General features: G+C 66.0%; 2 protein-coding genes across 3 annotated transcripts; one reads left to right on the top strand and one right to left on the bottom strand.

The window, feature by feature from the left end:
* The first annotated feature begins 1,982 nt into the window (after positions 1-1,982).
* Positions 1,983-11,307, top strand: MAFK (MAF bZIP transcription factor K). 2 transcript variants are annotated; one of them, XM_029220158.1, is made up of 3 exons: positions 1,983-2,142; positions 9,898-9,977; positions 10,815-11,307. In XM_029220158.1, the coding sequence occupies exons 2-3, from the start codon at positions 9,942-9,944 to the stop codon at positions 11,247-11,249; spliced, it is 471 nt and encodes a 156-aa protein (XP_029075991.1). In that variant the 5' UTR covers positions 1,983-2,142; positions 9,898-9,941; the 3' UTR covers positions 11,250-11,307. The 2 variants fall into 2 exon arrangements, with proteins under 2 accessions (XP_029075991.1, XP_029075992.1); XM_029220159.1 differs by lacking the exon at positions 1,983-2,142 and adding an exon at positions 8,576-9,245.
* A 5,047-nt stretch (positions 11,308-16,354) lies between these two features.
* Positions 16,355-24,501, bottom strand: TMEM184A (transmembrane protein 184A). Its single transcript, XM_029220162.1, is given in 13 exon segments — positions 16,355-16,762; positions 17,456-17,513; positions 17,516-17,581; positions 17,584-17,643; positions 18,116-18,285; positions 19,070-19,161; positions 19,271-19,309; positions 19,312-19,346; positions 19,457-19,549; positions 20,058-20,153; positions 20,156-20,222; positions 22,792-22,994; positions 23,629-24,501. Coding segments are annotated over 13 exon segments (1,710 nt in total). The 5' UTR covers positions 24,092-24,501; the 3' UTR covers positions 16,355-16,494.
* Positions 24,502-26,899: the final 2,398 nt, after the last annotated feature.

Genomic DNA, 26,899 nt, shown 5'->3' with positions numbered 1-26,899 from the left:
CAGCCGCTCCGCGGCATGTGGGATCCTCCCGGACCAGGACACGAACCCGCGTCCCCTGCATCGGCAGGCGGACTCTCAACCACTGCGCCACCTGGGAAGCCCCTGGTTATCTATTTTAAATACAGCAGTGTGTACACGTCAATCCCAAAGTCCCAATCGTTCCCTCCCCAGCTCCTTCCCCGACGCCCCCCCGCCCCCCACCCCCCCAACCATAAGTTCCTTCTCTAAGTCTGTGAGTCTGTTTCTGTTTTGTAAATAAGTTTGTTTACCAAGCCCATTTTACAGTCGAGGAAACTAAGACCCAGAAGTGAACCGATGCGAACGGCTCCAGCACAGGTGTGATCTCTCTCCCAGGTCCACCCTAATGCAGCCTCCCCAGGCCCTGCTTTCATGATGTTGATGAGACTATTTAGACAGTGCTCTTAGTAACCAAAGGTTACATGAAGAGACTGCGGTCCAGTTAGGGAAATGAGAACAGCGAGGAGAGAGTCAGTTACACTGATCACTCACTGTGGTGTCCTGCTGAGAGGGCCACAAAGCAACAGCCTCTGAGGACAGAGGGTGTGGGCTAAGGGAAGGGGAAACACCTTTCAAATTCCGGCTCTGAAAACATCCTGGAGAGATGGGCTACTGCTGCTGCCGCTGTGTTTATTGGCAGCCGTTCCTGTTGAGGCTGGCAGCAAGCTCCAGTGTGCCTGGTTGCCCCACGAGGCCAGGGTGCCCCAGCAGAGCAGGTCACTCAGAAGGAAGCCCACCCGTGGTACCGGCTGCAAACGCAAGACCTGCAAACCTCTCAGTACTTTCTCCCGTTCCCTGAGCGGCCTGAGATGGTGGGAGGCCTGCCCCCCTCTCCCAGAGCCTTGGCATTTTTCCCTGTTCTCTACTCAGAACTCAGACTTGTGGCCTCATTATTATTTCTGAGAAGGATCCAGAAACCGTCCAGGGGCTTGGCCTCCCATCCAAATGCTGGGGAGGGGGTAGTGGGCCAGGCCGTGTGACTGGACGGGTCACCTCCCCAGCTTTGTCCTCCATCTGCAGCACGCGGAGGCTCTCCTCTCCTGGGGTGGCCCTGACCTGAGGCCGGGGAAGCATCCTGGTTCTGCCTTTGCTGGGTCTGTTTTCCCATGGCAACCATCAGCTGGGCCTTAGGCGGGCACTGTTCCAAGGGTCTTGGACCCCTAGACATAGAGGTTATGGGTTGAAGCCATTTATCACCATTTTATGTTGTTCTCTTTCCAATAGAAGAGTAGTAGTTCTCTTTACGCATATCTTGGTCAAGACGGGAAATCAAAAGAAAGATAGGGGCGCCTATCAGGAGGGGACGCCGGGTGCCCTTTCCTCATTTGTGGGGCCGGCCTACCCCACAGACAGGGAGGTGTGTGTGTCCCTGGACCCATCTCCTCTTGTGATAAGACCACTAGACAGTCCCCAGACACGGGCTTCCGCTGCGATCACTCCTGGGGAGGGCGGGGTCTCCGAGGGCCCTGGTGAGGCTAAGGGATGCGCGGGGGTGGGCGGTGGGGTGTTCAGGTTTAGGGTTAGGGGAGGCCAACTGGAGAATACGAATGTGGAGTCCAAACAGGAGCCTGCCCTTCCCCCGAGCTGAGAGAGGGCGAGCTCGAGGGAGAATGGGGGTGCTCCCGGCTCGGTTCGACGTATGGGGACGACTGCCGCCACGTGTGGGGCGCAGGGCACGCCGGGGCCGCCACCACGCAGCGCGCACTGCACCTGCGGTCATAGGTACCGCCCGCCCGCCTTGCACAGGTGGGCGCGGGGGCGGAGCCTCTGGGTGGTAGGAACCTTGGGGCGGGGCGTCGGCGCGCGGCAGCGGGCGGTGCCTCGGGTGGGCGGGGCGCTGGCGCGCGCGCGGCGGGTGGGCGGGGGCGGTGCGCGCGGTGGGCGGTGCGGCGTGACGCGCGCCGACGCCGATCCCGGAAGCGGTGTCAGATGCTAGGGAGCCGGGCGGGCGGGCTGGCGGCGGGCGGTGGGCGGCGGGGGGGACTTGTTGTTCTTCGCGAAGTCCGAGCCGGAGCGCGCGGCGGAGGCGGTGGCCGACGGGGAGCGCGAGAGTGAGCGCGAGCGCGAGGAGAGCGCGTGCCCGCGAGGAGCCGCCGCGCGCCCGCGCCCCCCGCGCGACGCCAGGTGAGGATCTGCCGGGCAGGGCTGGGCCAGGGGCCTGGGGCCGGGGGACCGGGCGGGGGGGCGCCAGCCGCTGAGTCACGGCCCCCTCGGACCCGTGACCAAATTGGGCCGGACCTTGGGACTCCGACCCGGCCGGCGCACCTGCCGTCAGGTGTCCCGTCCCGAGAGCGCCGTGCGGGCTGGGGGCCTTCCTTCTGGGGAGGGGAGCGCACCCCGGACCCCAACCCCGTGTCCGGAGGCGGCGGGCGCAGGGCGGGCCGGGAGAGGGCCGGGTGGGGAGCGCGGCGTTCCGGCGGGCCCGGTGCCCCCTCCCGGCTCGCCCCACCTGTTTTGCTCTCAGGCCCCGGAGATAAGCTCCGGGGGAAGCAGGGGCCACGTGCCGGGGAGCGCGTGGCGACCGGGGCGACTCGGGCCTCGCGCACCTGGGCGCTGCCCGGCTCGGCCGCGCGGTCCCGCCCCGGCGGCGCTCAGGCCCGGCCTGCGCTGCCCGCGCCCGGGTCCTCGCCGCGCCGAGGGTGGTCAGGGCGGAGAGAAGGGGCCTCGCCGACCAGGTCGCGGTCCGAGCAGCCGACCTGCCGGGGCTCACGGAGGGAGGCCTCGGTGTGGGAGCTTGGGGTGGGGAGGGGGACGGCGAACGCGTCACTTCCCGAACCCCATGGCTCGCGGCTCATTTTTCTCCTCTGTGAATGGGGTGTCTCCATCCCTTCTCACTGGAAATGCGGGTCCTTCGGTGCCTTTTCCGAGTTCAGGACACAAGCGATGTGTCAGTGGTCTGCCTGCTTCCACACACCTTCTCCGGAACCCGGGAGGGAGGGAAGTGTTGGGCTATGGCCCCGGGTCTGCGTTGGAAAAGCACATCGCTTTGCCCTCCGTCTCCTGTCTCCCGTTGTAGTATCCTCACGCGCCACGTGTCCTGGAGTCTTCACCCAAGCGGCACTTGCCCACATTCTGCCCACATTCCCGGAGCACTTGGTTCGGGTTGCTGGAAGTCCCCTGATCTCTTTCGTGTATTAATGATTACGCTCTTGTTTACCTTCCCCACGGCCCTGGTACCCCAGGCAGAAGTGAGCTCTTCTCCCTAACAGTTCATTCAGAGTTGACCAGCACTCACCACCCCCTTGCCAGGTGCCTGGCCTCACTCGGGGAGCTCCTGCGACTCGCGTGCCCACACCCAGCCCGTAGTGACAGATCAGTGGCTCCCCCGCCGTGTGGCTTGGCGGCCCCACTGCCCTCCCCTTGCCCTTTTATTGGCATTGGCGAGGTTTTGCCCGCACAGCGGTTGCTGCACAGGTGTCTTAATGAAGTACGGCTGTGTGCCATGTGTGCTGTCTCTGGAGCCCGGTCTCGAAGCCTGATGTCTTCAGGGGGATGGCGCTTTTTAAAAAAGCATTTGTCTAAGCGGGTGGGAGGGCCTGGGAAGCTGAAGGTGGGCTGTGCTGTGGGTGGGGCACACCTGCAGCTTGTTGCATCCTGGGTGGTTGACACCTTTCGGAGAACTTCTCTCCCTGGGTCCAGTAGGAATGTTTGCGTCTGAGCTCGGTAGAGGGTGTCTGCTTTTATGACTTAAAGCTAGACCTCTCGCTCTTCCAAATTAAAACATTTATTAACTCAGAACCACAAGTGAGTCTTCTTCCCAGAGCGCCTTTGCCTCTTGTGCTTGAGCATAGCTGGCCTTTAAGGGCTGGCTTCCAAGTTCAGCATCGCTCACTTTCAAGGTGGTTGCTAAAAATGGGAGTTGAATCGAGGCTACTGGGGAAGTCGGCTCCGGGGCTTGCTGCGTCCCAGCCCTTTTTCCAGCCCTGCAGCTGAGGCTGCCTCGGAGCCAGGTCGTTTTCCGGACCATTCTTTGTCCCCCGCGGTGCATTCTTTCACTCTCGGGCTCTGCCATAGCTGCAGAGTTTGTTTACAATCTCGGGCAACCTAGAATTCCTGCCCGTGTCCTGGCTGTTCCCGAGTCTAAAGGTTTCTGGACGGACTTTCTGGATGTCGGGTCCAGTCCACACGGGAAATGGAGCCCCGGCCAGCTGGGAGCGTCCTCTGTGTAGCCGCTCCTCAGAGCAGTAAACAGTGACTCACCCTCCCCTCTGCTCCCCGCCCCCCTGTTCTCTGCTAATGGAAGATGCATTGCTCCGCTATTTACTTTTGCTTTTTATAAGTCACAGACTCGTCATGTTTCCTCTTTCTTACAGTTTCAGGAAATTGAAAGTGTCATCTTAAAATTGTAGGATTCTAGAGCAGGTAGAAATGAACCTGTGTGGTCTCAGTCTACACACACACACACACACACACACACACACACACTCCATTTTATGTGAGGAAACTGAGCCCCGAGCCTCCTCGCCGGCTTGTGGGGCGGGGCGCCGTGTCCGGGGTCTGTGCAGCACCTGCCTGCTTTTCTGCGCTGCCTGTCTGGGTGCCCTGGGCCAGGGGGCAGAGAGGAGACGGGGTGGAAGCCGCCCCAGGCCCCGTCCCTTCAGTGCAGTGCTAACGCACTTGCTTATGTGGCAGACCTTTCACCTGCCAGGAGTGGGGTGGGGGTGGGGGAGCAGGTAGGTAAGAGGGTCCGCTGCTCTCCATCCAGCGAGGGGGGCAGGGCTTGGACAGAAGGACCAGGTCTTGGGCTCAGCCCTTGATGTGTGCTCAGGAGGGGGCACCCACCTAACCACAGGGAAGGCAAGGGAGTCTTTCTGGTGATGCCAGGGTTGGGGGAGGGGAGGGCAGGGGCCTCAGAAGTGGGAGGGTACCCAGCACAGATTTGGGGGGGGGGGGCTGGCATGGCAACAGGTGGTCAGGAGAGAGGTGGGCTCAGGAGGGACTCTGACCAGGGGGGCTCCCTCTCCCTGCTTGGAGGGGCTGCATTTGAGGGACCAAGATAGGAATACAGACGAGACGCAGGGGGCCTGAGCCCAGGCGGTGCTGTAGGGCCGGAGCATCTACAGGGTGATGCAGGCCGAGCCTAGCAGGTGGGCATGGAAGGAGAGGTGAGGCCTGGGGGGCCATCATCACCTGAGCTGGAGACCCAGGAGGAGGGCAGGTTTGGAGAGAGGGTGAGCCTCCGGGGCCCGTGCAGGCTGTGGGTTCTCCAGGGGCATCCCGGGCTGGACTTGGAGGTTGGGCTGGTTGGAGCCCTGCATGGCACAGCTGGGCTGGGGGAGAGCAGAAGCCAGAAGGGGACCCCCCGGGGGCTTGAGGGGATCAGGGCCTGGCCTGAAGCTCTGTGGCAGGAGCAGAGGGGCACGGGGCGTGGCGGGTGCGGGGCGGCGTTCCACCTGCTGTCAGCCCGGCAGCTGCCTGAGTCACCTCTGGACGTAGCCAGGATGACACAGCTTCCTCGGGCTGCAAAGACAAGGTGACCAGACGTCCTCCGAGGCAGGCAGACAGTCACGTCTTGCCGGAGGGCGGCCAGCCAGGGCCAGCCTGGAGGCTGGGTGCAGGCCGGGCTGGTGGGGTGCGTGTAGAGGTGCGGCAGGACACACACCCCGTCTTGGGGAGCTGGGGCCAGGCGGTGGGAGCCCTTCTGGTCCTGGGACCTGTCTTCAGCTCGTTGGTTCGTGGGATGAGTCAATGTGTGCTTGTTTGGCAGATGGGTGTCCACTGTGCGGCCAGAGCGGGGGCCGCCGCATCGCGGTGGCTTCTGGCTTTGGGGTTCGCTCTCGGCTGCGGGAGTGGGAACCTGCCCTGCCTCCTCCTCCCCCTCCTCTGACCTGACACCCTCGAGGCCTGGGAATGGCAGGGCTGCTCCGTCTGCTTGTCTTGGGCTGAGGGGCACGGGCACGGGCCGGACAGGAGCAGTGTTTCGAGGGCCCACCCTGCTCGGTATCAGAGACGCGGCTTCTCATGCGCAGGCTCACGATCTGGGCAGGCGGGCTAGCCGTCCAGTCTAGGCGCGAATCTGAAACTCTAGAACCTCCCTTGCTCCTAGGTAATCCAAACCCGGGGCTGTTCGGGTGGGTCAGTGCTCCTGTCAGCCACTGGCTCCCGTGATGGAGAAAATGTCCCCCGGGCCCTGGACCCCGGCCCAGCCGCTCGAGGGCCGGAGCACACGGGGGACGGCCAGGCCGTGAGTCACCTCAGGAGCTAGGTCACAACCGAGGAAGGGGTTTGTGAGAGGGAAGGTAAGAAGTGGTCCTGGCCCAGGCCCACCTGCCTTCCGGAAGAGCAATCCTGAACTGTCAGACCTGGCTGCCCTGCCCTGCCCTGTTCCTAATGGGCCCGGAAGGGGAGGGACGCCGCAGCCCCCGAAGGCCCTCCAGACCACGCGGTTATCTGAATTGCCTCCATCTAGTCTGCTGGGGTTCCCTTTTCCTAGAGAGGAAGCCCTCTTCCGTGTTCAGCTGTACGTGAGAATGGAGTTTCCATTGGGTTGAAAACCAGCCTTAGTTAGGCTGACGGTCGCCTGGAAGGTGTTCTGGGGTAGAAGTGCTGGCTGCACGCTGTCTGGCCCAGCAGCTCCTTCAGGGCTTGGGGAGGGGGCGAGCGGAGGGCAGCCCCGCCATCCGGGCTCCCAGCCTAGCGCTGGCCACCGAGCTTCTGGGGTGACCCCACCAGAACGAGCCCAAGGGCTCTCTGCATGTGTGTCGCCAGGTTCTGTTACTCGGCGGCAGTGCCCGGGCGTCCTTCCTTGTGCGGGGCTGTTGGAAAGACGTGTGGGGTGACCAGGCTCCGATGCGGCGGCACTGGGCACCCCTGCCCGTGCCCAGCTGTTGTCTCCCACCCCAGCCGGTTCCAGCCGAGTCCCAGAAAGCAGTTCGTCCTGTGTGAGCTCTGCTGGCCCATGAGGTTGCCTGATGTTCCGTGGTTCACAAATACCCTTTTAGGGCAGTTGTTTCAAAATCAGGTGTTTTGTAAACTCTTCTTTACACCTACAAAACTCTTCTCCGAACGTCTTTCCAAGAGCGAGCTGTTGTTTTTCTGAAGTCAGAAGTGATGTGAGGTCGATACTTTGTGTGTTTTGGGTGTTGGGCGAGAGGTGAGTAACCGTGCCGCTCCTGTCCCTGTGCCGAGTCTGCAGAAGGGCCCTCTGCCCCTGGGCCTGACTTTGGTGTGAGCCCCTTGGGCAGGCACCGGGCCGGGAGGAGCAGGTCCCTGAGGAGGGGGCGGAAGCCAAGGCAGTGGGGGTCATGATGCTGAGCAGGGCGGTGGGTGTCTGCTCCCGCCCTGGACTTGCCACCTTTCCGCAGGGCTGGGGTGCTGGTACAGGCCCTGCAGCCCGGGGGGTTGAGAGCGCGGCCCTCGGCCGGAGTGTCTCTCACGGCGTCACCTGCGTGGCCCAGCTGAGGACATTTGGCACTGGGGCCCTTGGTTCTGATCCCCTCATTTTTCAGAAGGGAAGATCGAGACCCACAGAGAGAGGGTGACGAGCCCCTCGGCTCCATATTTACACGCATTCGCGCCATCTGCTTGGACACAGAAGGTCTGAGAACTGAGGAAAGCTCCCTGAGGTCAGACCCCGGCTGGGACCCCAGCCGGACCACTCTCTCCCGTCTCTGCCGGGGCTCCTCGCCCGTGGTCCTGGGCCCCAGTAGCCCAGGTGGTGGACGAGGTGGGCTCAGAGCCGGTGGACGTAGCCTGAGGGTCTGCCTGGGCGACCTTGACCTGGTGGACAAGGGCGCCTAATGCTCGTGGGACCTGTGCAGAGGGCAGGGGGCCGAGCCCACGGGGTGCTGAGGCCCAGGCCTATGTACATCCTGGGAATGGGCGACCCACCAGGCAGTGTCACGGTGGGCAGGTCCCCAGGGGAGGCGTCCCTGCCCTGAAGGTGCCCGGGTCCTGGCCAGGCCGGTATGTTACTGAGGGTCTGCTCGGGGGGTCCGAGCGGAGGCACCCCCCCCCCCCCCCCCCTCCCCCCTTTCCCCCCGGGGGGGGGGCGGGTCCGGGGGGGGGGGGGGGGCCTCAGTCTGTGGGAATGTGAGCCCAGCTCGGTAAACAGCTGGTGACTCACCGCCCAGCTATGCCCTGGCGTGCTGGGAGCGAGCTGGAATGATAGCCGCTCGTCCTGGAGAAGTTTCTCATGGCCTCCCAGCCGCCTGGCCCACCAGCCCTCCTAGTGGCTTCTCCAGCCCAGCGTTGACCCCTGCACCGGAGGGAGGGGCGGCCCGTGGGGCACTCTTGGGTCCCCCCAGATGCCAGGGGTCAAGCCAGAGTCAGGAAGCAGCTCTTACTTCCCTACTAGGATTGCCCCAGAAGCGGCTGCATGTCTGTCTCGAGCACACATGTAGCTGCGAGGAGAACAGAGGGGCACGGCTCCCCCCGGAGGCCACACTGGCCCTGCTGCCGTCCTGCTCTCCCGCACCAGCGCCCTGGAGAGTGGCTGTGCTGCGGGGGGCGACCAGGGGTCCAGAGGCCTGGGTGCTGAGACCCTCTGGTGGTGAAGGGTGGCGGGCCGCGGAGGCAGGGTGGGTGGGTGGAGGGTCCAGGCAGTGCTACAGCGAGGGTCTCAGGGCTGCAGGAGAAGGCCGTCCACCCAGGTCTCCCTCACCTTGAGATGGAGGCTTTGCTGTGGCTCCATCTCTGGCCCCAAGACCCTCCTTGGGTGTTTCTCTGACGTTCTCTCTGCTCAGTTCACCTCATCCGGCGTTCGGAACTTGGGGGGCAGACCCCGACCCTGTAAGCTGGAGACACGGCACACCAGCGAGTCGGGCCGGGTCCTCCCCATGCCTTCCCCAGCCGCAGGCATGAGGGGCCTGCTTGCTGCCCCACAACCTGCGCTGTCTGCTCGGCCTGCCCCAAGCCATTGTTGCTGTGGGCTTCTCTGTTTCCATGACGACCATTGGGGGTTGGCTACGTCCCAAGGTCGCCATGGCAACTATCAGAGGGGAATCATGCTTGGGATGCTTTGGCTGGCTTTTTCATGAATGATTAGAATGTGTGACACAATGCAGACGCGAAAACGAGAAGGGCGGGGCGGGCGGCGGGGGCTGGCGGGCGGCAGAGACGGCTCCCGCCAGACGGTCAGTGAGCTCTGGAGGTGGTGGCTCCCACCTCCCCTGGTCGCAGGCTGGCTGGCGTAGGGAGCCCCCGCCCACGCTCTGGGCCTCAGGTCATGGCTGTGGGGCAGCCTAGGTGAAGGTGGTGATGTCACAGCTGCAGTGCCCTTGGCGGAGGTAGGTCTGTTGGGGAGGGTGGGGCCTGGCCAGGGCGGGCACGGGGCTCCCCCCAACCCGTAATTACGGTGAGCTCAGCAAGCCAGGGGCTCCCCACCTGGCCTCTTGGGGGGCCAGATGGGCCCAGAGTGATGGGGTCTTGCCAGGGCAGGGGCTGTCCCTGGGGCCAGTGGCGATTCACAGGGTCTAGGTGTGGCCTTTCGGGAGGGGGCTTTGCTACGGCGCACTTGGACCCCTGAACATGGCGTCCTGCCACAGGTGCAGACGTCTAGCTCGGGGCCGGAGGCAGAGCAGGAAGCAGCCACTGCTTCTGCCCGGTGCCAGCCCGTGGCGCTGGCGCTCGTGGCCCAGGGGGCATGGGCGGGGGCAGTGTGGGACAGCCGTGTGGCTGCCAGGCCCCAGACAAGGTGCATGCGGGCCGCTCTCGGGCCGCCGCTGGAGTTGGGGGTGTGGGCAGGTGTCCTCCCGGGCCCCCTGGGCAGCGGCTCAGGACCACCAGGATGCCCCTGCTTGCAGGGTGCTGTGACTGGACAGTGCAGAGCGGGGAGCTGAGCCTCCTCGGGGCATCCCTGCAGGGGGTTGTCCCTGCTTTGGGTCACCTGTGCCCAGTCAGGAACTCATCACACTCGCTTCTGTGCTCTGTGATTTTCAGTTACCATTTCCAAGCGGTTCTGTCCGGGTGACTGTACCCAGGTTATGACGACTAATCCCAAAGCGAACAAGGCGTTGAAGGTAAGGGGGGGGGATGGGCACAGGCCCGGGAAGGTCCCTCCCGGCCCCCGAAGCCCCTGTCCCAGGACCGCCCTAGAGTTGAGGAAGGAAGCCTGTCACCGGGCGTGGGGAGGGGCCGTGGGCTGGAGGAAGTACCTTTGGGAGAAGTGATGCTGGAGTCGCGGGCTGTGGCTTCGGGAGACGCCGGCCCTGGCGTCTGGGGGTGGAGGGGTGGGTGCCTGCCGGCCAAGACGTACTTGTCAGCCCAGCCCCGGACGTGGGCAGGGTGGCGTCTGGTTCCGCAGAGCCCCTGGTGGGGTGCCTGTGAGCGGGCGCTGCAGCTCCGGGCCTGGTGCCGTGGGTCCGCGCCAGGCGCTGCCTCCCTGGGACTGGCCGCTTCCCTGCTTAGGAGCAGGGCTGGGTCTGGCCGGAGTCAGCGCTCTGTGCATCTGTGGGCTGTGCCCTTCCAGGCGCCTCCTGGGGTCCCGCTGGGTCCATGTAGCCTTGTCCCACCGGCCTTGGCGGGACCTAACGGGCCTGAGGGGTGCAGAGGGAGGGGTTGCCGCCAGCCCCGCACCAGGCACTGGAGAGTCCCGGGGCAGCACAGCCGGGCCGCGTCCTCGTGGGGTTTGGGCGACAGAGGGCGACCGGCTCTCGGCCGGGTATGGCCGACGGCCCCCCCTCAGGGGACACCCTGCTCCGTACCGCGTGCACGATGCCAGGCGACCCCGCGGCGCCCGTCCCCGTTCCAGGGTGGAGGCCGGGCCGGCCTGGGGCGCAGAGGGGAAAGGGGCCGAGCCCTGGCGCCCGTGGTGTGTGTTCCGGTCCCCACCCCGACCACGAGCTGTGGCCCCACAGGTCAAGAAGGAGGCGGGCGAGAACGCCCCGGTGCTCGGCGACGATGAGCTGGTGTCCATGTCGGTGCGGGAGCTGAACCAGCATCTGCGCGGCCTCACCAAGGAGGAGGTGGTCCGCCTGAAGCAGCGGCGCCGCACGCTCAAGAACCGCGGCTACGCGGCCAGCTGCCGCATCAAGCGCGTGACCCAGAAGGAGGAGCTGGAGCGCCAGCGGCTGGAGCTGCAGCGCGAGGTGGAGAAGCTGGCCCGCGAGAACAGCAGTATGAGGCTCGAGCTGGATGCCCTGCGCTCCAAGTACGAGGCCCTGCAGACCTTCGCCCGCACCGTGGCCCGCGGCCCCGTCACGCCCACCAGGGTGGCCACCACCAGCGTCATCACCATCGTCAAGTCCGCCGAGCTCGCCTCCGCCTCCGTGCCCTTCTCGGCCGCCTCCTAGTGCCCGGCGGGGGGCGCGGGGTGCTGGTCGAGGGCCCCACGGGGAGCGGACCCCTTCACGCTGGAGTCAGATCGCGGACCCGTGCCGGGCTCGGACCAGGGCTGGAAAAGAGTAGGTTCCCGGGGGCCCGAGTGCCACCTGCTCCGCACACGCACGCGCCCACGCGGCCCGCCTTCCCCCGGGCCCTGCCGCCTCGCTCAGGGCCGTTTCTAGGGCTCTGTCTTGCGCTGGGGGAGTTGGGATGTGTGGAGGGAAGGTCCTTGGGAGGTTCGTGGCCCAGACGTCTTCCGCCCCTCCCACGAGCAGCGCGTCCGTCCCCCGCTCGGCCCCCCAGCCGGTGCACGACCCCCTCACCGCCCTGGGTGCCCCAGGAGGAACCGTGCCCCAAGGGGTCCGAACACCCCGGGATCCTGCTTCAGCCTCAGCCAGAGGCCTGTGCCCCGTGAGCGGGTGGAGGAAGGGCTGCATGTGCATGAGAGCGTGTGCGAGCCTGTACACACGAGTGCGTGCAAGCGCATGTGCACGTGTACCAGTCCTCCCATCAGTGTGCCGGTAGCGCCGGGGACCTTGGGGAGCGGCTCGTTAATGGGGCTCGGGTGAGCCTTGGGCTTCCCCTCTGTGTTGGGTGACCTAGGGCAGGTCCCCATCGAGGAGCAGCAGCCGCCTGGCCGGGGAGGCGGAGCCCTGTGTTCCGTGTGGAACAGGTGTGAAGGCGGCGGCGGCAGCCTCAGGCACGGGCCACGGAGCTGGGCAGCGGCGCCCGTGGTCCTGTCCGTGGGTCCTGCTGCTGGAGGAGGTGAGAGCAGGGAGAAGGGTGGGGTTGGAGAAAGAGGAGTGTGGACGGTGGGGGGAGGTGATGATGGGGGCGGCACTGGGCTGGAAAGGTGGCAAGGACCAGCTGCCGGGAGTGCTCGGACGGTCCGTCGGCAGAGGACACGGGGACTCTGCAACCTTGGTGCTTAATCATCGCCTGGACCCTTCACCCGCTCTTCCTTTCTGGCACTCGGAGCCACTGATGACTGGGGGGCCTTTGCTGGGGTGTCCTTTCCCAGAGAGCCGCTGCGGGGCTTCCCGCGTGGCTAGGCAGGGGCCGCCCCTTCCTGCCCCACCTGGGAAGATGCGGGGGCCGAGGGGTGGGCGGCGAGCCCCGAGCCCACCACAGGCCAGAAGCCCTGGGCTCCAGCTCGTGGTTTCCTCTTGGCCTGCCTCCCACCATTTAGTAAGCCCCCCAGCAAGCTGCAAAGACCCCGCGCAGGGTGCCAGCCGTCCCGGGAGGAGTGGGGGGAGGGGGGAGGGCCCCAAGGGCTACAGCCAGAAAGCGTCCCCCTGTCCTGGGAGAGGGCGCGGGGTCTGGGGCGTCTGGGTCCTTCCGGAGCCACGGCCGGTGTGTAAAGAAGCTGTTGATACCATAGCCATGGTAGGTAATCCACATTGGATATCAGTAAGGACCACGGGGATATTTAAAAGAGAGAAAAGTATATATATATATAAAATTATATACACATTTTATCGTACAGATTTTCATACCTTTTCTTCCTATTTGATACTGTAAGCCTCTCTAGGGCAGAGCTGCCTGGGAGTGTGGGTGGGAGTCGGACCACCGCCCGTGCCTGGCTTCTCAAGTTGGCCGCTCTCGCCACCCACCGCTGCCCTTGGGCCGTGCCCCAGCCGGGTGTCCCGCGGGGAGGGCGGGCGGCCCGGGCTCTCCGAGCACCCTATCCCGATCCCGCAGCCTCCACTCCCCGGGACCAGGCCTGGGAGACCAGCGTGATCCCTCCCCCTCCTCTCAGAGCGTTGAAATTTCATTGTCACAGTTTTAATATATGGATGTTTTAATTTAAGAAAACAGGCACAGCCCCCTGGCCGGGGGGGCTGGTTTCCCGTCCCCCGTGCTTCCGGCTCGCTCCTCCGGGCGACAGGGCCCTGCCTAGGCCCCGCTCCTGTTTCCCGCACCTCTGGCCTCTCAGCAGTTTCATTTCAATATTTATTTTTGTGCTGCTTTTATCATGATATAAATTATTGAGAAGAGACCCTATGTCGTGGCCCCTGTGGTGTGACGTGCGGCCCGCGCCCGCCCGTCCCCTCCCGGCCACACCTAATTTATTGCTGTACATCTCTGCCGTGACGCTTTTGTACCTTTCAATAAAGAGTTTTCTGGTTTCACGTTGTCTTGCTGCACGGTTGGCGCTTTGGGCCAACCCTCCCTCCTTCCCTGGCCCGGGGGGGGGGGCGGCGCTGTGGACCGCTGCCTGCGCCGCCACCCCATCCCAGCCCCCATGGCTGGAGCCCCCCCGGGGGTGGGGTCACTGTCAGATGCTGCTTGTGAGTGGGTCTCCGGGGCTGCGCGCGGAGGGCTCAGGCAGGTGGAGGCAGGCGGGCTCCCTTTCTAGGTGGCGGGTGGAGTTCCCAAGCCCCCTACTGCCCTGACGAGGAGCCCCTGTCGGTGGACGCGGCCCCCCTTCCCAGGGCGGCTCTCTTGGCGGGGGCTCTAAGGTGAGCTCGCAGTGGGTGGGAGAGATGGGGTCTGCCTGGGGCCGAGGGCAAAGCCAGTAAGCAGACTCCCCTGAAAGCCAGAGCCGGGGGCCCGGCCAACCTGGGCCTGCTGGCGGGGGAGCGGGTGCCCTGTCCTCGGGATGCTGCCCCTTCCTTACCCCCCTGACCTTGGAGGGTCAGGTGGGTCAGCACTTGGCCTTGGCCTCTGAAGGAGGGTCAAGCTTGCCAGGAGATCTGCTGCTCGTTGGGGTTTCTGAACACGGGCAGCCCTCCTGCCCCCCCTCTGCCGGGCTGACTGGGGTGGCACCTCGTAACCAAGGGACTGTGCTTCAGCGCCAGCCACTGGGCTTGAGCCCCACCCCCAGCTTCCGTGTGGCCTCCGCCGGCTCCTTCCCCGCCAGCCCCCGAGCTCCCTTCTGCGGAGTCAGGTGCGGGGACGGACGCACTCGGCACAGTGCGGTCGCTGTCTTCCCCCAGCTGAGCGGATCCCCGTAGCAGCCCCGGGAGAGCCCGCACCCCGGCCTGCTGCTCCCGGGAGCCCCTGGGTGTGTCCCTGAGACCAGAGCTGGCAGCAGCCTCTGGGTGCAGGCTGGGGAGTCACAGACCCCGCCCAGCGCTGGGCTCCAGGGAGGTTGTTAAAGGGTTCCTGCCTCCAGGCCGCCCAGCTGCTCTGGGGGCCGCCACCCTGCGGCGTGGACCGCTGGGGCCATTTCACAGGTGAGAACACCGAGGCCAGAGCACGTGGGTGAGACAACCGGCCTCCGTGGCCACCCCTGGCCCCACGCAGTGCGGCCTGGAATCGGGAACCGGGTTTTCATCAGAGATGGAGAGGTGGCCCGCGGTCCCCTCCTCGGAGCACCCATGCTTCCCCGTCAGCAGGGCCAGGCCCGTGAGGCCGGCAGCCCCTCTGACCTGCTCTGAGGCTCTGTCCTACCTGCAGGTGTGTCGTCCTCACTGCTTGACTTTGTTATGTCGGAAGCGCCTGGCCACGGGCAGAGGGGCCTGTGGGGTTGGGACTGGTGGGCAAGCAGCCCCTCTTGCCAGCTCCGTGACCGCAGGCAAGTGGCTCCACCTCCCTGGGCCTCGGCCACCCGCCTGGGGCCGTCGTGAGGATCGCGTGTGTGTGACATTGCTGGCCCGGCCCTTGGCACACGGCGGGTGCTCCCAGAGCGCCAGGCCTGCCTGAGAGCACCCCAGGACCGCACGCTGTGTCGGGGTCTCCAGAAGGCGGCCCTGGCCCACATGCCCTCTGGGTTCACAGCCTTGGGCAACTCAGGGCCCTGGGGCAGCACCGCCTCCCCTGGCTCACCGCAGGGCCTCTGCCCTGCAGCCTCCAGGAGACCTCCCTCCTGGGTCAGCGGGTCTCTGGGGGCCCCGTGGCCACTCGCAAACCAGCTGTCAGACGTGGGGGCCCGAGCTGGGCCTGCCAGTCGCAGAGGGCGCGGTAAGGCAGATGGGGGGCCTCCCAGCTGGCGGCAGGGAGGAGGCCGGCCTATCTCATCAGGCAGCCAGGCTGGGCCCTGGGAGAGGCCGCTGGCCTTGAGTCCCGTGCCCCAGGCCCAGGGAACAGGGGGACAGGGGTGACCCCACTCTGCCCTGGAAACCGTACGCTGGTTCCTGCCCTGCTCAGTCTCTCTGAGACCCTCGGTGCCTTTCCCTCTCTCCCTGGGTGACGTGGGAGCCGGCGGCCGGGAGGTGTGGGAGGTCGTGGCTGGGTGGTGCCCAGGCCTTCCTGCTGCCGCGCTGCCAGCTCTGCACGCCTGCCCGCGGGCGCACCACCCCGGCACCTTTCCCCGGCTCCCGCCTCACCCTCCTGAGCGCCCCAGACACACTGGACGGACCAAGGCTCACAACCCGCTGCCGCCCCTCCCCACGTGGGGCACCCCGACGTCCAGGGCCCACCCTCACTCCCCCTGTCCTGTTCCGCCTCCTGGGCCCCAGGCTCCCGGGCACCAGCCCCCTCCTCGGGCGGGGCTGGCACGGGGCCTTGAACTGGAGAAGCCAAGGCTCCGGACCACACAGCCGTGCGCACGGCGGGGCAGGCCATCCCGGCTCTAGTCTGAGCTCATTGCCTGCCTGCTTTGAGCTGCTACTGTGGCCCGCAGCCCCAGAGTGGACGGGGACCCTCCCCGCTGCACCCAGACTTCGCACGATGGGTCTCATCTGTCCGCCTCACTGTGGTCCATTCATTAGAGCACTGACCCTGCAGGAACACAGGCCACTAGAGTCACTAGAAAACCCAGGCTGTTTATGCATAAATAAGTACAGTTCACCAGGAAGCCGGAGCCCTCCACCGCTGGCCCCAGCGCCTCCCAGACTCCCAGCAGCCACACCGGCCCTTCCTCCGCGGGACCACCCCACCTCCTGCACTCAGTGTGGAGCCCTCCTGCCTGTAAGGCCCGCAGCTCCGGGCTGCCCAGCCCTGCCCGCGAGCTGTCCATCCAGGGAGGCCACCCGAGCCGATGGCCAGGTGAGCCCGGCAGGTCCCTGGGCTTGTCAGATAGGCTCAGGTGCCCTCTTCTGAGGCTGAGGGCCCACCAGGCGATGGTGTGGCCCCGGGGCGCCTGGCAGGGCTACCAAGCGACCTGCTCCACTGGCCAGAGGTGGGATGGGCAGTGGGCTCCACGGGCCTAGCAGGAGGCTCCTAGGAGAGGCCTGACCTTTGGCAAGACGGTCGGTGGGTGAGGGGCCCTGTCCTTTCCCAGCGGCCTGGACCACTGACCCCACCAGGCCGCTGCTGACCCCGGGGCCCCTACAGCTCCTCCGCGGGGATCAGCATCCTCTTCTCCATGTTGCGGCCCTTCCTGCCCCTGCTGGAGCCACCATCTATGCCAGGGTGGGTGCTGGGCAAGGGGTCCCTGCCCTGGCCGGGTCCCGGGGCCTCGTGTGTGGCCTGCTGCGTATACTGCTGGTAGGCGGGCGAGAAGTTGTGGATGGCGTCCTGCACGATGTCCTGCGAGCTCACGGTCTCCTTGAGGCCGCTGGAGATGCTCTGCATGGGCGCCGTGGGGGCTGGTGACAGGCAGCGGGTGGGCTGGGGTGCTCCCTGCGCCCCATCATCTCCCCCCGTGCACCCGGACCCCGGGACCTGACCCTGTTCCCCACCAGCCTTGGGGCTGCCCGGGCCAGGGCTCCTGCATCTCCAGGCCCTGGCTTCGGCCAGCAGAGGGTGACTCCTAGGACCCCAGAATCCCAGCCCAACTTCTCCACCCCAGCCCAGCACTGGGGCTGTCCCAGCCCAGACCCCCTGCCAGAGGTGGCAGAGAGAGACCGCTGTGAGCTGGCCCCCATCCTCTCTCCGCCCTGGTGTGAACTCTTCACACCCTCTGCCACTCCAGGCTGACCGGTCCAGGCTCAGGCCACCCCTACCCAAACAGGCCATTCTTTAGGGACACCAGCACCAGCCAGCCCTTGGCCTCTCTGGTCAGGCTGGTCCAGGCTCCTGGGTATGTTCGCCGGGGCCCCCAGGCTCAGGCGCTGCGCCAACCCCCTATCACCGAGGGACCCTTGGGGGCCCAAACATCAGGTCCAGCCCATCTCACTCAGAGTTCAGCCCACCTGCCCGCCGGCCTGCTTGGCCTCTTCCCCTGGACCACGTGCAGGTGAGGCACCTGTCTGGAGCTTGGGTCCTCCGTGGGGCCATCTCCCTGCCCATCAAGTCGACATTCCCAGGGCCCGTGGGCAAGACGGGGGACAGAGACATGGTGCTGGGGGGCCCCTTCTCCTCTGAGCACACCTGGCAGGTGAGGGCGCAGCGCAGAGCGACGGAGCGAAGAGCAGCTCGATGCAGGTGATGAGGTTCTGGCAGCCGGCGGCCACCGTGCCGGCCGCACGCCGCTCCCATCGGTGACCTGGGCCTCAGGGATGGCCCCACACCTCTCCAGGATGGCCAGCAGCATCCCTGGGGGACGGCGATGGCCACTCAGGTGCCTGCCCCGGACAGGAGACTGGACTGCAGCCACCCCCAGCCAGAAGTCCCCCTGAGGCCGGCCTCATGGGCTTGGCGGGGGTCTGCAGGGTCTGAGGTCCAGAGGGGCTGGGAGCCTCCACAGCCAGGGCCTTGGCACAGCGGACGTCCAAGAACTCCCCGAGCGCCTGTCCTGACCTCTCCCTGGCCCCACCCCTCACCGTCCCCTGAGAAGTGGGGTCTGGCTGTGCCCAGAGCCTGGCCCAGGGCCCGCTGAGGACAAGGCTCCACCGCCCCCCGCATGGCCTCTTCCCCACACATTGGGCCAGACCTGCCGGGTGGGGAGCCCACCATCTCCCCCGTGCTGGGGGCTTGATGGCCTCCCACTGAGAGGGCCGCCTGCTGACCCGGCTACAGCTGGGGCATCTCTCTGGGCTCCAGCCCCTGCCTCAGGAGCCCCACCCACCCTGCCAGAAAGAGAGGAAGATGACGGCCTTGATGGTGAGGAACTTGAGGACAGGCTCAAAGGGCCGCAGGAGCTCCCTGGTGGCGAAGTAGAAAAGGAACAAGGCGTAGAGGGCCAGGCTCACGGAGGCGTTGTAGATGAGGGTGACGTAGAGGTAACCGCTGTGGATGCTGGGGGCCAGAGCCGGGGCCGGTGGTGAGGGTGGGCCCGCGCCCCCATGCCCTCCTCACCCTGCCAGCTGTGCCATTGGCCTGGGCCCCCAGCCTGGGCACCGGCAGTGGCTCAGACCTGGACCCTCCCTCCAGGGCCTGCAGATGGCACCCTAGGGGAGCGGCAGAGGAGATGGTTGCAGGGAGTCGTCTCCAGATCCTGCCCCCTTCCAGGCAGGAGCCCTGCTGCCCCTCCCCTCTCTACCCTCCCAGGCACGGGAACGGCCCCCACGTCGTGGACCCACCATTGTGCGTGGGCGCTTCGTGTGCATGTCAGCTGTATGAGCGTGTGCACATGCTCATTGTGTGTTCCCATGTGAGAGCACGTGTGTCTGCATGTGTGCATGTGTGTGAGGGTGAGTGCGCGTGTGCGCACCTGAGCATGCGTGCGCATGCGCGTGAGGAGTTCGTGTGGACCCAGGGCAGGGGCACGGGCCAGCGCAGAGCTTGGCTCTCTGGGCCCGAGCGCCCTTAAACCCACGCTCGCCCTCCAGTGGCCCTGCTGTGGGGTAGCGCCGGGGAAGGAGCCCATCGCTGCCTGGGCCGCGAAGCCCCGGAGTCCCCAGGGCATGTGTGTGACAAGGGTCTGTTTGCCGTGGCCTTGCCCCCGGCCCTTTCCCAGGAGGAGGAGGGGGAGGGGATTTGGCCCCTGCTGAGCCCTCTGCTGAGCTCTGCCTACCTCCCCTGTGGCCCCCAGGCCGGGCCCACCCACCCCCTCCCTGCCTGCACGCCAGCCTGGCCTCACTTGAAGTCCCCGTCGTGGTATTTGCTGAACGCCTGCAGGATGATGGTGACCAAGGCCATGATGGGCTTCACAATGCAGAACTGCAGTGTGGCCTGGGGGTGGGGGAGGAGAGTGAGGGGACGGGGGAGGGGCCGAGGGACCCCCAGCACACTGGGCGGTGAGGGGCGGTCAGGGGGCGGCTGGGAAGGGCCGGGCACTCACCTGCTTACAGAAGCGCAGAAACCCAATGGAGTAGGACATGTGCCTAGAAGGCAGCAGGTGCCATAGAAGCAGCTGGGCCTGGGGTGAGGGAGTCCCTGAGGTGTGTTCCTGGAGGACACACCCCCAGACTGGCCTGGCTGCCCATCCTGGGCATAGGGGTGCCCGGCGGGCTCTGGGGAGATGCTCATCGGATGGGTTTTCCCCAAATCTCAGCCATGATGGCACTCTCACCCCCCAGGTACTGGAAACAGAGGCTCAGGAAGCTGTAAATGACAAAGGCTGCAGAACAGGGGTGTCGGCAGTGAGCCTGGGCGGTCCACGAGGGCACCCGGCCTGCACGAAGGCTCCCTGACCGCTCAGAACTCCTTGGCGCCCATTTCCCAGAAGACAGCTGGGGTTCAGCTCACGCAGCAGGACCCACTCCACACGGGGGCTCCCAGCTGGGTTCTAGGACCACATGCCATCCCTGGTGGGGGTGGGGCCTGCAGCAGTCACGGCAGCTCTGACGCCCCCCACCCCATCTAGGGCCCGTTCCATTCCACCCCTAGGCTCTGGGCAGGCCCAGCTGCAGTCTGGCCCCCAACTTGGGAGCCTGGGAGTCTTGTGTCGTTAGCACCACTAATCCCGACTGTCCTGCAGGGGCCTCGCTAAGCCAGACTCAGGCCTGGAGGGTGGGGTGCCCCGGGGCAGGCGGGGGGAGTGCAGGCGCCTAGGAGCCCCTCACTCAGCTCCCCCTGCCAGCCCAGCTTGGGGCCACTCTGGGGCCCGGGGAGCTAGCTGTGCTCACCTTCGTAGCAATCCCGCACGGAGTCAAAGTAGACGTAGTGCTGGTGGCCCCCCAGGAGGAGAAGGCTGAGCCAGGAGTCAAAGGCGTAGATGGGACGATGAAAAGCAGGCGGATGATGTAGTGCTGCTCGTCGGGGACGGTGCAGGAGCGCAGGTGCAGGTAGATCTGGGTGGGCGGAGCAAGGCAGGCCTGGGGACACGGCCCACCCGCCACCCAAGCGGGAGGAAGCAAAGCGGACCTCCCTGGGCCCTGCCCTTAGCGGACACTCTGCACTGGGAACATGCATTCACTCACGTGCCCATTCATTCATTCATTCATTCAACGAGAATTTCCCCAGGGGCAGGGGGATGGGCGGCAGTCACGGCCCCCTCGTGGTCATGACTGGTCTGGAGAGCAGTTTGGCATTTTGACACGGAGGCATTAAAAGGGCTGATACCCTTTGACCCTTTCTAGGGATTTATCCCACGGAACAGATTTATTCAGAAACAAAAGTAGGATTTGCGTTCAAGGACGTTCATGGTAGAGACGCACACGACGCTGAGCACGGCGGTGGGGCCCGTGACTGAGATGCAGCCGTGCAGAGGGCTGCCCTGCAGCCCCGAGTCGCCAGCGTGGGGAGACGCTCCGACAGAACGCAATCGGTCACATCAGGATGACAAACTGAGCAGGACCCAGGTGTGTGAAAAAGCAGGGTAAAAATGAAGGGAAAGACATCCCTGGACAAAAGGAAAAGATGGGTGGTTCTCATGTTCATCTGTATACCTTCTTAGATGATCCACATTTTCTACGAGGACAAAAAAAAACAGTGACAGGGTCTTTGGAAGGAAGAGGCCCCGGGGAGCCAGCCAAACAGGTAGCTGGCTGTAGTCCCAAGCAACTCTGGGAGGCTTCCCGGAAGAGGTGCCATGAGAGGAGGTGGAGAGAGGGCAGGCAGAGGGCAGGCTGTGTGCAGAGACCCAGCTTCTTAGGGCCCAGCATGGGGAGTGGCGGGGGCAGCCTGGCGTCAGAGTCAGGTTCCTTATCAGCCACTCCCTCCCCAGCTGGTGCGGCAGGAGGGCACGGCCTGAGCAGCTATCAGGAGATGGACTTCTGCTCCTGGGCTGGCACTGCCTGGCTGAGGGCCTTGGCAAGCCGCTGTTCTCTCTGTCCTTGGTTCCCCGTCTTTAAAGTGAGGGTCCAGTCTCTCTGTCCCATTGAGCTCTGAATGGGTGGGGAGGGTGGGACTCCTCCATGGGAGTGCGGGTGGGGGCGGGGAGGAGGGTGGGCCCTGGGAAGTGCCACCCACGGGGTCTCCATCAGCACTGTCCAGGCCGTGGGGCCCCAGGACGCTGGGCTCCAAACACACGTGCCCAGCTGGCACCCAGAATTACAAAAGGTCAGGGCAGGAGACAGAGGACCAAGCCAAGTCCCAGACTGTGGCTGGAACTGGCCCGGACCCAGGTGCGTTGGGTGCCCGTCCCCCTTACTGCTCCTTGTCCCACAAATCACAGCCGACACCAGACCTAAAGCCATTCTGCCACCAGGGAGGAAGGCATGGCTTCCCTGCAGAGGCAAATGCACCACCCTCCTGTCCGGTCTACCTGTCCAGATGCTTCAGGGCAGCTTGGTAAGACTCAGGGCAAATGCTGCCTCCTCCAGGAAGGCCTCCCGGATGGCCCCAACCTCTTCCGGCCACTCTCAGCTGCACCCGGCCCACTAATACGTTTGCCGTGTCCCCCTTCTATTCTGGTTATTTGAGGCCACACCTGGACACGCACCACACAGCAAGCAGCTCTCACTGAGAGGGTACCGCCCTGCCTCGGAGGCCTCTGGCCACCTGCTTCCCTGCCAGCCAGTCTCCTGGCTCACCCCTCCAACCCAGTCCCTATGACAATGCCAGCCAAGTCATGCCAGCAGCTCTGCTCTCAGCTTCCCGCAACGACAGCCTCCCCTGGCTCCCCAGCACCCCTGGGCTGAAAGCCAAACTCCCACATGATGTCGGAGGCCCCTCCTACAGGTCCCAGGTGCCTCCAGCCCAGGCAGCCCTCTCCCTCCCAGCTCTGCTCGTGTCTCTCTGGCGCAGTCCTGGGCTCCTCTCCCACTGCCTGAGATGCTCGGGACCCCACTGCCCAGCCCTGCACTCGGGCACCACCTCCTGTCACCCGCTCCCTGGCTCTTGCTGCCAGGCCTGGCACTGCTGCATCGGAGGGCTGCCTGTCTCCCCAGCTCTGGACCCCTCCAGCCAAGCTCTGACCCTGCTTCCACTCCCAGAGCCTGGTCTCACTCCTTACAGAGCCACGTCCCAGCCTCACCAGCTTTCCCGGGGATGCTGCACCTCTGGAGGGGAAGGACCTTTCTGCTCCAGGCTACGTGAGCCTAAGAAAGACCCCGGCCTCTCCCAGCCTCAGTCTTCTCATCCGTGAAAGGGGACAGTACTGCTGACCTCAGTGAACAGGCTGAGGGGCCGACGAAATGCCCCGGGGGAAGGGCCTGGCACCTGGCTGGAGCTCTTCCCTCTGCCTGGAAGAGGCCGCCCACCTTCGGGCCCAGATCTCTCCCTCCCCTGCCCCCTCCCCTGGCCCGATGCTGCCTCCTCGAGCCCCTGGGCACTGCTTCTCTGGCCCGAAGGCCTCCGAGGTCTGCACCCAGGCCATTGCGCTCGTGGACCCACAGCCCCAGTAGGGCCGGCCAGGGCCAGGCTGAGCTGTGCCTCACGGAGAGTGGTTCCCAAGGGAGCGCACAGGGGAGGGCTCACCTGGTGGCCAGTGAGCACCAGGGCGGTCCACACGAAGACGCCCGAGATGCCGCGGGCCAGCGCCGTGGTGAGGAAGAGCTGGGAGGTGCCCTGGGAGCTGTTCCCCACGCGGTCCACCTGCAGCCCGGTGGGCATGGCCAGCGGGGGGCTGGACTGCGGCCCGGCTGCCCACATCAGGGGGTCTCCCAGGAGCCCTGAGACATCTGCAGAGGCGAGGGAGGACACAGGCGGGGAGGGGGGGGAGGGCAAAGGTGCATGCAGACGCCGGAAGCAGCCCCAGTGCCTGTGAGGGGGAGAGAGTGGGCAGGGACGGCGAGGCTGTGCTGAGCGGGGCATGCTGGGCTTCGGCCACCGTCCCTCCCGGGGGAGTTCCGGTCTGACCCTCCTGCCCTCTTGCCTGGGCTCTGGGCAGCCCTCTGTGTGCAGAGACCCAGGTCCAAGGCCCGGGCCTGGGCGCCCTCTTCCCTGGGGTCAGCCACCTGGGTGCAGACACCAGCTGCCCGACTGTGTCCCGGGATGATCGGTCCCCACCTCTGGTGTCCCGGGCTTGCGGGGAGCCTGCTTTTCAGGGGCCAAAGACATCTGAGAAAGTCGGGGAGCCCCTGGTGCCCTGCCTACCAGGGGTGGAGTCCGGGAAGCAGGCCAGACGGGGTGGGGAGGCACCCTGCACCCACCGGGCCTGCCCGAGCGTCTGGTGCCCAGCTTGGCCAGGGCCCCCGGCCACCCCAAGCCCGCTTGCTAGCCCTGGGCGCCCTGTTCCTCAGCTGCTCGTAACCCACCGGGGTGCCGGGGGCCTCCCCCCTCCCTCCAGACCTGGTCACAGGGTCCGGCACCTACCTCTCAGGCAGGAAGCTCCTGGGCCAGTCCTGGGAGGCCCAGCCTCCAGGGAAGCCTGGCTGGTCATTTGTGTGGCCACATGGCCCCCATGGGCGGCCCCCGCGGGGCTGGGACCAGGCTGCCTTCCGGAGGCTGGGCCAGGCCTGGGGACAGGCAGCCGGCACTCCACTCCCGGCGGCCCACCGGAGCCTCCGGCTGCGGGGGAGGCGCCGGGGCGGAGGGGAGGAGTGGAGGGCTGTCCCCTCCCCCTTTGACACTCTATCCCTGCCCCGGCTGTTTGCTCAAGGCAGCTGGCTCCCAGGAACCCGCCTGCGCCAGGTGCCCTCACCTGCCTGCACCAGGAGGCCAGGCAGCTGCTCCCCGGGCCTGAGATGGGGGAGGGGCTGCGTGCGTAATGGGTACGGGCTTCCAGCTGGGGTGATGAAAGTTCTGGAAGGAGGTAGAGGTGGCAGTTGCATGACATCGAGGGTGTATTAAGTGCCCTTTTAAAGCGGGTAAATTTATCATGAGAATTTCCCCTAGGTTAGAAAGGCCCCCGGCCCCAGGAGGTACATTGGAAGCATTTCTGGTTTTCTCTGCCAGGGGGTGGGGGGAGGGGAGGAGGGGATGTGGGTGAGTCACAGACAGGCCACTGGGCCTGCCCTGTGGTCAGCCCTGGGCCAGTGGGAAGGGCTCACCCCCCTGGGCTCTTGGAGGTGCCGGCAGGGTGGGGGGCCTCGGCCATCTACCACGCTGGGTACGGGGACTAAGTGCCCACATGGTCCCATCCTTGGTGCCGCCTGACCCTCCCTGCGGCCCTGGATCGTGGGGTCAAGGGGTGGGAGTCAGGGACTCCCACGTGTCCGGGGTCCCCCAAGGGTACAGGAGGGTCCGGGGGGAGGCTGCCAGCCCCTCGGACACACCACCCCGTTCCCCCACCCCTCCGTCCACACTGCCCCCCGGGGGGTCCCCCAGACTCGCCCTGAGGCCCCCATCCTGACTCAGGTAGAGCCCCGGGACCTGGCCCGGCTCCCCTCACGGCCTCCTCCGGTGCCGACTCTGCTCCTGCCGTCTCGGGTGTCACCTCCTCTCTGTCTTCACCTCTTCAACTTCCACAGGCACGTCGGGAACCCCGCGCCTTGCCCAGCCCACGCCCTGGACACCGGTGTCCCGCGTGGGCTCCCACTTGGCCCGGCAGGGCTGGCCGGTGTGGTCTGGCCCTTCTCCAGCGGACATGAGTTCCTGTGAGCCCCGCGCCCGCCCCCGAGCCCCGCGTGCCCATGGCGCCCAGACCTGCGGCGCTGTCTGCTCGGCTGCATTTTATAAACCTGGGGCTCCCCTTCCTTCTCTGGCTTCCTGACCAGGTCGCTCCAGAGGCAGCCCCTGCTCTCTGGCCACCTGGGCACGCCCCTTCGCCTCGCTGGGCCTCTGCTTTCTCGTCAGCAAAGGTGAGTTTAGGGTCTGCCAGCCCCTGCCTGGGGTATGGCATGCAGGTCCCTGCAATCCCTGGGGACCTGGGACAGCACCCTCTTGCCTTCCCCCTAGCCCCAGACCCCAGACCCCGAGCAGGGCCACATGCCAGGCGCAGCCGGGAGCCACAGGGCCCCCGGGGTGGGTAAGGCGTGCTTCACCGGCTTAGAGGGCACGACTGACACGGGTACCGGGTCTGGGGGAGCAAGGGACTTGGCACCCCGGTCCTAGGAGGGGCCGGGGACAGGCTGACCCTGCGGCCTCCCATGGGGCTCTCTGGCCGAACGAGGCCCCACCCCTGGCGGCTGCTCTCACAGCCAGCACCCACTCGGGAGAGGCGGCCCGGCCGGCCTGGCCTGATTTCCCTGCCTGGGGCTGGACGCTGACCAAGCCTCTCGCAGGACAGACCTGCCCGCCCAGACGCGGGCGGCTGACGCCTCTGACCGCTGTTTACCGTGACCAGGTGACTGGGCCCTGGGCAGCTCCCGGCCCAGCTGTGGGGTGGCCGAGGAGCCTCGGGCCAGTCACAGACCTCAACACCCCCCTCCCCACACCTGCCCTTCACCCCAGGGTCCTAATGGCCTCATTGTGGCACCGAACCTCCTTCCAGGCTCCCCCACTGTGCCAGCCCCCATTCTAGGCCGGCCTGCCATTTCCGGTGGCACACGGCTCTCTCCCACGGGGGACAGGCTCTCCCCTCCTGCCTTCCCTGAGCCAGGCCCTTCCAGCTCTGAGCTGCCCACTCTGGGCTGGCAGAGACGGGGCTGGAGGACAGGGTGGTGGGAGGCGTCCTGACACGCCCCCTTCCCCAGTCCGGCCCACCAGGTTGTGGCAGATGGGATTTGGCCCTGGGCTTTGGTGGCGGCCCACACAATGGCCACTGACTCAGCTAATGCCACCACAGCCTGGGCCGGGGTGACTGCAGAGGCCCCCAGCACACCCCTGCAGCCTGGGGACCCTGGAGCCACTTCGCCCCTTTCTCTGGGCCTCAGGGGCCGGGGGGCTGAGGGTCCTTCCAGCCCTAGTTTGGGGGCAATTTGGGAAGCTGTGCCTCCCCGTGTCCAAGGTGCTGGCCCCTCTGGGCAGGGCACTGGGCCCCCAAAGCCGGGCAGGAGCAGGACCCTGGGTCCGACACGAGGGCTGGGACCCTAGCCTGGCCTCTCACCGTGTCTGTGACTTAGGGCCAACCGTGGGCCTCTCTGAGCGTCAGTTTCCGCGGGTGACGGCCGGCCGTGTGCAGCAGGTCAGCCCTGGTAAGAGCGGGGACTCGGGAGGCTTTGCCCATTCCTCTCACAGGCTGCTGGCGCTGGGGGCTGGGCGCGGGGTCCCGCCAGCCTTGGGCACATGGGTGGTCTTCCTCTACTTCTGGGCTGCCGGGCCGACCAGCCCTGCCCTGCAGCCCAGCGGGACCCACATGGGGCCTCGGAGGCTTTCTCTCTTCACCCCGTAGGCCTCCCGTCCTCTGTCCTGCCCATGCCAGGCCGAGCCCCTCCCCAGGCCTGTTGCCTCGGTCCCCAGGGAGAGCCTGTGACTGCCCAGGGCCTGTCCGTACCTGCCCGCTGCCCCAGAGCGAGCTGCCCCAGCCCTGGGGGGCACCCTTCCGTGAGGACCTGGGGCAGGGGTGCCGACCTGGGCCTGGCCCGGCTGGGCTGGCCTGAGACCCTTTTTGGTCACCTGGTGGCATCCTGGGGCCTGGCAGGGGGCACGGCCTCTGGGGTAGAGATGGGGTGGGGACGGAGCAGCTGTGAGTCTCAGAATTTCAGGGTGTGGGCGCTTCTCTCCAGGGGTGCACGGGGCCCCAGGCTGGACACCACACCTCTCT

Source organism: Monodon monoceros, unplaced genomic scaffold (assembly GCF_005190385.1).
Source record: "Monodon monoceros isolate NGI ecotype Baffin Bay Population unplaced genomic scaffold, NGI_Narwhal_1 Super_Scaffold_13, whole genome shotgun sequence".
NCBI classification, from domain to species: Eukaryota; Metazoa; Chordata; class Mammalia; order Artiodactyla; family Monodontidae; genus Monodon; species Monodon monoceros.
This window is presented reverse-complemented; position numbering and strand designations above follow the sequence as displayed.

Bases quoted from the DNA above. Each gene is read 5' to 3' on its own strand.
- MAFK (XM_029220158.1), top strand. From the start codon at position 9,942: ATGACGACTAATCCCAAAGCGAACAAGGCGTTGAAG. The intron at 9,978-10,814 runs GTAAGGGGGGGG...GTGGCCCCACAG, and splicing joins AAGCGAACAAGGCGTTGAAG to GTCAAGAAGGAGGCGGGCGA.